We start from the raw sequence: 9,859 nt of genomic DNA, 5'->3' as shown, positions 1-9,859 counted from the left end.
CTAAATGACTTCAATGTAAATGAAACTGGAAAAAACAAATATTATGCAGAAGTACCGAAATTCCCTGAGAAGAACATTGTTTCTTAACTGTAGGAAAGGTTATGGGAAGGTTGTATCCAAAATAACCATGGGACAACCATGCTCGTACCAAGGTCTACGAAACATATAGTTCTCAGAACGTTATGCGTTCACTGCGTAGGCACTGTTTGATTTGTATTTTTTTATCCAGGCAAGTCAGTTAAGAACAAATTCTTATTTACAATGACGGCCTACTCCAGTCAAACCCTAACCCGGAAGACGCTGGGCCAATTGTGTGTCACCCTATGGGACTCCCAATCACAGCCGGTTGTGATACAGCCTGGAATCAAACCAGAGTCTGTAGTGATGCCTCGAGCACCGAGATGCAGTGCCAAAGATCGCTGCTCCACTGAGGAGCACTGTAATTACATTTTTATGAGGACTTGTTCAGAATACACGTCAAACAGAAACTGAAATTGACTCCCACAACCACAATGTGTGACTCCAAAATTGGAATAGAATGTGCATTGCAGCCTAGCAGGCATTGTAAATGTCAACACTCCTGTTCGTCACGGCAGGACAGAAATGCAATTTTTCGTAAATACCTCTATCTTAAAAGTGTACTTTGATTGTAAAGGGGCAGAGAAGGTTAATCAACAGTACTTTGTGACTTGCTTTTGAGGTCATCAGACAGATTTGTGCTTCTTTGACGCCACTTCTCCATCTTTCAGGGGTTTCATGTGCCGTACATGAAATACCCTGCACTCATTTATGTAACTGACCTTGGACCTCACGTTCCCTCGACAGAATGACTCCCACTCTTATGAATAGTAGCCGAGTGGGAGATCAGAAAGATTGCCTGCACGCTCACGCACACACGCACACACGCACACACACACCTACCTACCTACTGGAAGTAGAAAGGGAGTTCAGAAATGATAGTGCACAAAACCATACCGTTATCTATGAATCACACCAACCCGTCGTTGTCACATGGCATACTTTAATGGCTTTTGTAAAGAGAAAAAGTTCAAACCAACAAGGGGGTTGGATAATGAACATATTGACCAATTGCTCGGCCTCATAATCCACTACTAAAGAGCTAGACCAGAACAGAAACTTTATTCAAGCCCTTTGGCAATACCGACCCACACATGCAAACATCAGCACACACACACACACACACACACACACAATCTGGCTGGTGCAGGGCTGACCATGTAAAGCAAAAAATATACATTTTACACTCTGAGTCACTTAGATGTAATATTACAAACACAGACATCTATAACACAATCATTGGTGGATAATCATAATTCATTAACAAATTGATAAATATCTCAAAAGGAAAGTGTAGTGTTATGAGAAAGGAATGTATACATCAAAAAGAAACATCTCTTTCTCAGGACCCTGTCTTTCTAAGCAAATTTGTAAAAATCCCAAAACTTCACTGTAAAGGGTTTAAACACGGTTTACCATGCTTTCCCATTGAACCATAAACAATTCATGAACATGCACCTGTAGAACGGTCATTAAGACACTAACAGCTTACAGACGGTAGGCAATTAAGGTCACAGTTATGGAAACTTAGGACACTAAAGAGGCCTTTCTACTGACTCTGGAAAAACACCAAAAGAAAGATGCCCAGGGTCCCTACTCATCTGCGTGAACGTGCCTTAGGCATGCTGCAAGGAGGCATGAGGACTGCAGATTTGTCCAGGACAATAAATTGCAATGTCCGTGCAGTGAGACGCTTAAGACAGCGCTACAGGGAGACAGGATGGATAGTGGCAGACCATCCTCGCAGTGGCAGACCATGCGTAACAACACCCGCACAAGATCGGTACATCCGGACATCACACCTGCAGGACAGGTACAGGATGGCAACAACAACTGCCCGAGTTACATCAGGAACGCACAATCCCTCCATCAGTGCTGACTATCCGCAATAGGCTGAGAGAAGCTGGACTGAGGGCTAATAGGCCTGTTGTAAGGAAGGTCCTCACCAGACATCACCAGCATCAACGTTGCCAATGGGCACAAACCCACCGTCGCTGGACCAGACAGGACTGGCAAAAGTGCTCTTCACTGACGAGTCGCGGTTTTGTCTCACCATGGGTGATGGTCGGATTCACGTTTATTGTCAAAGGAATGAGCCTAACACCGAGGCTTGTAATCTGGAGCGGGATCGATTTGGAGGTGGAGGGTCCGTCATGGTCTGGGGCGGTGTGTCATAGTATCATCGGACTAAGCTAGTTGTCATTGCAGGCAATCTCAATGCTTTGCATTATAGGGAAGACATCCTCCTCCCTCATGTGGTACCCTTCCTGCAGGCTCATCCTGACATGACCCTCCAGCATGACAACGCCAACAGCCATGCTGCTCGTTCTGTGCGTAATTTCCTGCAAGACAGGAATGTCAGTGTTCTGCCATGGCCAGCGAAGAGCCTGGCTTTCAATCCCATTGAGCACGTCTGGGACCTGTTGGATCAGAGGGTGAGGGCTAGGGCCATTCCCCCCAGAAATGTCCGGGAACTTGCAGGTGCCTTGGTGGAAGAGTGGGGTAACATCTCACAGCAAGACCTGGCAAATCTGGTGCAGTCCATGAGGAGGAGATGCGCTGCAGTACTTCATGCAGCTGGTGGCCACACCAGATACTGACCTCCCCTTTGTTCAGGGATACATTATTCCATTTCTGTTAGTCACATGTCTGTGGAACTTGTTCAGTTTATGTCTCAGTTGTTTAATCTTGTTATGTTCATACACATATTTACACATGTTAAGTTTGCTGAAAATAAACACAGTTGACAGTGAGAGTACATTTCTTTTTTTGCTGAGTTTATGTGCACTATGAGTTAAGGCAATGGATCTCAGAAAGCACAGATAGAGAGAGGGAGAATTCACAATTAAGATCCCACGTCACATTTACATCACAAAACCATAATATTACAGATGCTCATGCCTGCTGTTACCACCATCTAACATCATACCCTGGCATCAACATTCAAAACAAGAACAACTTTAATGAAACCAAACATCAACACAAGCATGTTGAAATGTCAGGTTTAAACCATCATTGTCGTCTGTACACGTGAGCATCGTGTCACAGACACTCACACTCTTCACCACTGGTCTGCTCACCATTCAAATGAATTAAGAACAAAACATTAACACAGACATGTTCAAATCACCATCAGGTCTTGGTGAAAGAGGAACTTGTTTTATTTCACATACTTTAAGTGCGCTTGATTTTTAGCTTGCCCTACAACAGAATAGTCCCAAAAGTGCAAACCCCACCCACCTGGCACTCTTGGTCAGCTAAATGAAATGGATATAAAGTGTTTTAAAGAAAACAAATACAATTGTATCCACGGTCTGGTTAACAGTACCACCAACCGCATCACAGAACCCTTTGACTCTGAGGGCCGCATCTTGTCCACCAGCCGGCTCCCTCTGTAATTGTGCCTGCGGACAAGGTTACTGAGTGCCTAATTTCCAACAAGCTAATGTATAACGAAGCATTCAAGCAGTAGCCTTCTCGTTTATAGGAAGGGTCCCAAATGGCACCCTATTCCCCCTTAGTGCCCTATTTTCGACCAGGCCTATAGGGTTCCTTCTGTCAAGTATAGTGTACCACTTTCTTATTTTGCACAGTCCTGAACTCAATCAGTTATTAAAAGGTTTGGTCTGTAACTTTCATTTATTTATCCAACTGAATGCATATTTATGCTTTGGTACTTTGGCAACTAGTATTTGTAGTCTTTTTTTAACCTCCCACTTTGGGCTGGATGTGTCAATATGTATACATACAGTACATAAAATATCAATTCTGCTCATAGATTATTTATGTCAATTAGCCACAAAATCCCTAGGTTGAAAGGGACTGTTTTCAGGAAGCTGTGTAGTGGCATTTTCCTTACATTTACCCCCAGGTGAGCCAGCCCCCTAGCAATTAGAGTTTTGGCCAATGAGCTTCAGCCCCTCGCCATTTGAGTGACAGCTAGCAGAAATCACACACAGCAGAGCGAGAGACCGCAATGACGTGGTTCACATTTTCGGGAGCCACAAAGGTACAAGAGAATATCTCTAATAGCTACCACCACATGTGCAATCAGCTGTCCATGTTTCAACATGTATCTTACACAGGGACTGCCAGCAGATGTAGGGAGGAAACATCTGGAGCAAAATAATCTTCACCCCACCTCCATAACATTCTTCTTTCCCATGGACCTGAACTAAATCAGTTGTTAAAGGTCCGATCTGCTACTTTCATTTACAGTCAGAGGTTAAAAGTGTTTCCCCTACACTTGTTCGTAGTAAACTTTAGGAGTGGATCTTGGCAAATGTACAGAACCTGCTACAGAGTTACTTCAATTCTGTGTGTAACCTTCGGTTACATTTGCCAAGCGAGACCCACCGCCACAGTATGTATACAAGAGTGCAGGGATAGCACATTCTTCTGAAAGTTACAGATTGTTCCTTCAAACTCTAGCTCCATCAGCCCCTCTCCTTCCTGCAACTCCCCGGCAGCAGCGGTGAAACTCGGGGAGCAGAATATTGAGCTCACAGTCAAGATTTCCCACGGGTTAGAAAGTTCTATCTTCATTAAAAAGATGTCAGGGATCCTCAACACCTAAGAAATTGTGTCCAGTGGGCGAGACATGGTCAATCAGTGGGAATGAAGACATTATGACTTTTTGTAGGAATGGAGTAGGAATGGAGTATGGAATAAACCGCAACTGTTGAAACGGAAAAACTTCAAGGTGCTGTCTCTGCCTTTTGAAGTCCAATGATTGATATAATTCTCTGTGAATTATTTCAAAAAGCGAGACAGAAGAACGAGCCAGAGACAGAACAAAAAGAAATAGAAGAAGAGGCAGATTTACAAAAAAAACTACAACAGATGTGGTGCAACGCGGTCCCGAGGAAAAGCAGAACTGTCTATGCCGTGACAATACTGTTCTGCTAATATACACTGAGTGTACAAAACATTAAGGACACCTGCTCTTTCCATGGCATAGACTGACCAGGTGAATCCAGGGGAAAGCTATGATCCCTTGTTGATGTCACTTGTTAAATCCACTTCAATCGGTGTAGATGAAGGGGAGGAGACAGGTTAAAGATGGATTTTTATGCCTTGAGACAATTGAGACATGGATTGTGTATGTGTGCCATTCGGAGGGTATATGGGCAAGACAAAAGACAAGTGCCTTTGAACTGGGTACGGTAGTAGTTAGCAGACACTCAGGTTTGTATGAAGAACTGCAATGATGCTGGGTTTTTCATGCTCAACAGTTTCCCACCTGTGTCAAGAATGTTCCACCACCGAAAGGATATACAGCCAACTTGACAGCTTACTTGACACAACTGTGGGAAGTATTGAAGTCAACACGGGCAAGTATCCCTGTGGAACGCTTTCGACACCTTGTAGAGTCCATGCCCTGACAAATTGAGGCTGTTCTGAGGGCAAAAGGGAGGGGGGGGGGGGGTGCAACTCAATATTAGGAAAGTGTCCTTAATATTTTGTACACTCAGTGTACACAATATGTGCTAACAGAGTAGTTGTTCGTTTGGGTGTTGCATTTGTTGCCAGACCTCACCACACCCTGTTCCCATCAATGTGAAACCTTTCTTCCCGAAGGTGGCGCTGTCATGAAAGTTAAAAGATAATACATTTCCTGTTCTAGAGCCCCAACTGTCTTTAGCTAATAACGTAGTCCTTCAACAGGACTCAACACCAAATGCAGTAACTTTACATGTCTTTAATTGTCAAATAAACTCAATCATTTGGGCGGCAGGGTAGCCTAGTGGTTAGAGCGTTGGACTAGTAACCGGAAGGTTGCGAGTTCAAACCCCCGAGCTGACAAGGTACAAATCTGTCGTTCTGCCCCTGAACCCACTGTTCCCAGGCCGTCATTGAAAATAAGAATTTGTTCTTAACTGACTTGCCTGGTTAAAGGTAAAAAAAAAATTATAATAATTAAATTCACGCAATACCAACCCAAGTGCAGTCTGGTAGTTAACTGACAGCTACTATAGGCTCCACTGATAGGATGTCTGTTTTATTGGCATGTCTAGCAGAGAAAAGGACATGCCTGTCTTTAGGAAGCTGGTGAGATGACGAGAAGTGGCTTGGCCGAGAGGAGGCGCGGCTCGGGTGTGAAGAGACATGACTCGGCCGAGAACAGGTGCGGCTCTCTGGCCAGGCGGCTCTGTGGCAGAGTGCGCAGGAGGGTGGAGCCACCAGCACCGGCCCCACCCCTCCACATCCCCTCCTCCTGCACATGCCCAACAGTAGCCTTAGCTCCTGGCGGAAGGCGGGGTTCAGACAACAGTAGATGAAGGGATTGTAACACGTCGAGCTCATCGCCAGCCAATGAAAACAGAAATACAAGGCATTGGATGACTGAATGGCCTGGCTGGAGAGAAGCACCACGTAGCAGTTCAGAGGGAACCAGCATACCGCGAACACCCCAACAACCACCAACAACATAGCCAGGGTGCGCCGCCGCTTCCGCCGCTGCACAGCGAACTGCGCAGTGGTGGTGTCCCCGATAGCATTACGGCGCCACAGGCGGCGTGCCACGGTTGAGTAGGCGGCGGTGATGATGAGGAGGGGTAGGACGTAGAGGAGGATGAAGGTGAGGAGGTCAATGCACTGCCAATAGATGTCAGAGGGCTCGGGGAAGTCGGGGACACAAAGGCTGCGCACCTTCTCCTTACTGAGAGAAAATGGAGAGGGAGTGAGAAGGTGAAGATAGGGGAGAGTGAGAAGGAGGTGAAGATAGGGGAGAGTGAGAAGGAGGGGAAAAGATAGGGGAGAGTGAGAAGGAGGGGGAAAGATAGGGGAGAGTGAGAAGGAGATTGGAGGACGATAGAGAGAGAGAGCACATAACCAGCTATGAGTATAGCACAGAGAAGAATACAGTCATGAAAAGTCAACAAGAGAAACAGCAACAACATTGGAAACCCCTAAACAAAACATCTAATTATAAATATAGGGAGAGGCTGGAGGGAAGAGAGAACTGTGAGAAAAGACCAATACCTGGTGGTTATTGTGTACACAAAGGTGAAGTGTTTGTTCTATCAATTTAGTGTGTGTGAGTGGTTATCTGTACACGAAGGTGTGTGTGTGTGTGTGTGTGTGTGTGTGTGTGTGTGTGTGTGTGTGTGTGTGTGTGTGTGTGTGTGTGTGTGTGTACCTGTACACGAAGGTTAGGAGCTCCTGGTAGATGGCATGAGGCAAGGAGAAGCAGCTGGCCATGACCCAGATAAGAATCACACACACAACACCGCGAGCCGGGGACATGCGGGGCCTCAGAGGGTGGAGAATGACCTGTTCACACACACACACAAGTGTTTTTATCAGGCCACATTATACACACCAGGCCGCACACATTCTCCATGCCACACACTCCATTACACACACCTGCTGCAGTTCTCTGTTCCACACTCCTCCCTTACAAACCACACTTTTAGTTTGAGATAAAAATTGCACTCAAACTCAGCTTGAGCTCTGTAGCTCATAAATACATAGGAGACTCATATACAAGACAACTCTATGAAAAACAACTGAATGTGAATACCGTCAAATATTATTTCAATTGAAAGGATAGACTACAGCAGATGGCAGAAAATAACATACTTGTCCCTATAGCTTGGAAGCTGCCTTGTCCCACAAACTGTGGCAATAAACCAATAATTTACTGTCACGCTCCATTGAAAAAGACCTATACCCCAAAAATATATATTTCTAAAAGGACAAAACAGAAGAATAGTTGGCTTTTGTTGCCGGTCTCAAACTGTCAGGCCTGGTGATTGGTGATTCACTGGTTACAAGCTGTCAATTAGCGAGTCAATTTGAGAAACCTCTTGAGCTAAGGCACTTTCAGCACTACCGCGTGGACAGCTCCCCCCAGCGCTTTCGAGTGCTGACGCTTTCCTTACAGCTTTCCTTTACAGCTTTTATTTTACTAGGTTAAGCAAACTGCAACCCTTTAATTAGATGAAGCACACACACGACATTCACGATATTCACCGATTGTATGCATGACAGTTAGCCTACCTGGCGTCTGTCCAGTGCGATTGCCGTGAGCGTGAGTGTGGATACGTGCAGGGAGCAATACTGGACGAACCGGCTGATGTGGCACATTCTCTTCCCGAACCACCAGCTGCTATTCACAAAACGGACCTGAGGGAGACCACACAGGTATGTTGACAATGCTGTTTTATACTGGCATGAATGAGTGATGAAAAGCTGGAGCCTTCCTATCCATACGTGCTAAATAGAACGATTAAACACGAACATATCCCCCTCACTGCAAGCACTCTCATCATCCAAACCACCTGTGGAAAATTGGTTCAAATGTATTTAAAAAAAACCACGCGTTCTTCCACTTTCCGGAGATAATCACTGATCTACCATGATGAAAAATGTAAAAAAAAATAATGGATATCATTTTTATACCGCAAGATTTCAAAGACGCTCTTGTGTGCGTGTGCGTGTGCGTGTGCGTGTGTGTAGTCATTTGTGTACAGTGATATTTGTTGTGCCTGTGCCCATAGACAGTAGCGAGGTTGTTATGTCCCCGGTCCGATTCGCACCAAAGTAAAGGGCATGTTGAGCAGCGTTATAAGAATGTCTGCCACTGCGAGGTTAATGATGAACAGACTCGTGGCGGAGTGCATCCGCTTGTTCTTGATCACCACATGGCACACCAGCGTGTTTCCGAACAGCGAGATGACAATGATGAACGAGTAAGCCAGGACCAGTAGGGATTTCACGGTCCGGTTATGGGACTCTCCACCGTAGCAATTCTTAACTGCCATGGAGCGCCAGTCCGCGAGCGTGCCGTCGTCCAGGTCAAGCGAGAAGGCATTTGTCCGGTTGGGCGTATACGGAGCTGACAGGTTCAGCAGCCCTTCTGCATCCACAAATAGACCCCCACCGAAAATGGTTGAGTTGTTGTATTCCCGTGCCCCCAACCCGTCGAGGCTGGTGACCAAATAGGTGAGAGACAGCCACAGACACGCAACTCGCATGTCTGCTGGGGAGGGTTATAAAGATAAGCACTGGACGTCCAATCATCAGTCTCCCTCTCGCGTATCAGTTGCGGCGTGAGGAGAGGGGGACATTGCTTTCTCTGCGCAGATACTTGAGAAGATGTGATGCGAACGGTGTGTTGGCAGCACTTTTAAACCCATGCGTGTATGCGCGCGCAGTGTGCGTGTGTGTGTGGGTCTGTCAGATATTAGCGGCTCAATGCTTTTATTTGTTCACGCTGAGAGAAAAGGAGCGAAGCACAGAGATAGAGAGAGGTGGAGGGAATTGGGACAGAAGGGAGAGAGAGAAAAGGAGCGAAGCACAGAGATAGAGAGAGGTGGAGGGAAGTGGGACAGAAGGGAGAGAGAAAAGGAGCGAAGCACAGAGATAGAGAGAGGTGGAGGGAAGTGGGACAGAAGGGAGAGAGAGAAAAGGAGCGAAGCACAGAGATAGAGAGAGGTGGAGGGAAGTGGGACAGAAGGGAGAGAGAGAAAAGGAGCGAAGCACAGAGATAGAGAGAGGTGGAGGGAAGTGGGACAGAAGGGAGAGAGAGAAATCGAAGTATGAATGCTTAAATGTTTAATTTTACAATGATCAATGAGGTACAGCACTGTTATGTGAAAATCATTTTGTATATCGCTGTTGATTTGAGGGTTACTGTATCTTATTTGTAGCACGGTAATTTATGACGCTACCCCTTGGTGCAGGGACCCTTTGCATCTTTCGTTAATTAAATCTCAACGGGACACATGAAAAGAATGACGAGAGTAAGACAGACAGACATGAAACTGGTATCTAA

At 45.8% G+C, this 9,859-nt stretch overlaps 1 protein-coding gene across 3 annotated transcripts; it reads right to left on the bottom strand.

Moving 5' to 3' along the window:
- Positions 1-1,004: 1,004 nt before the first annotated feature.
- LOC135507789 (G-protein coupled receptor 83-like) lies at positions 1,005-9,178 on the bottom strand. Of its 3 annotated transcripts, none has more exons than XM_064927448.1 (4): positions 8,622-9,178; positions 8,083-8,208; positions 7,220-7,353; positions 1,005-6,739 (listed from the first exon to the last, which is right to left on the bottom strand). In XM_064927448.1, the coding sequence occupies exons 1-4, from the start codon at positions 9,057-9,059 to the stop codon at positions 6,037-6,039; spliced, it is 1,401 nt and encodes a 466-aa protein (XP_064783520.1). In that variant the 5' UTR covers positions 9,060-9,178; the 3' UTR covers positions 1,005-6,036. The 3 variants fall into 3 exon arrangements, with proteins under 3 accessions (XP_064783520.1, XP_064783521.1, XP_064783522.1); XM_064927449.1 differs by having other exon boundaries at positions 8,736-9,178; XM_064927450.1 differs by having other exon boundaries at positions 8,841-9,178.
- Positions 9,179-9,859: the final 681 nt, after the last annotated feature.

The sequence above is a fragment of the Oncorhynchus masou genome, chromosome 21 (assembly GCF_036934945.1).
Source record: "Oncorhynchus masou masou isolate Uvic2021 chromosome 21, UVic_Omas_1.1, whole genome shotgun sequence".
NCBI classification, from domain to species: domain Eukaryota; kingdom Metazoa; phylum Chordata; class Actinopteri; order Salmoniformes; family Salmonidae; genus Oncorhynchus; species Oncorhynchus masou.
Note: the sequence above shows the minus strand (reverse complement) of the source record. Positions and strands in the feature narration are given on the sequence as shown.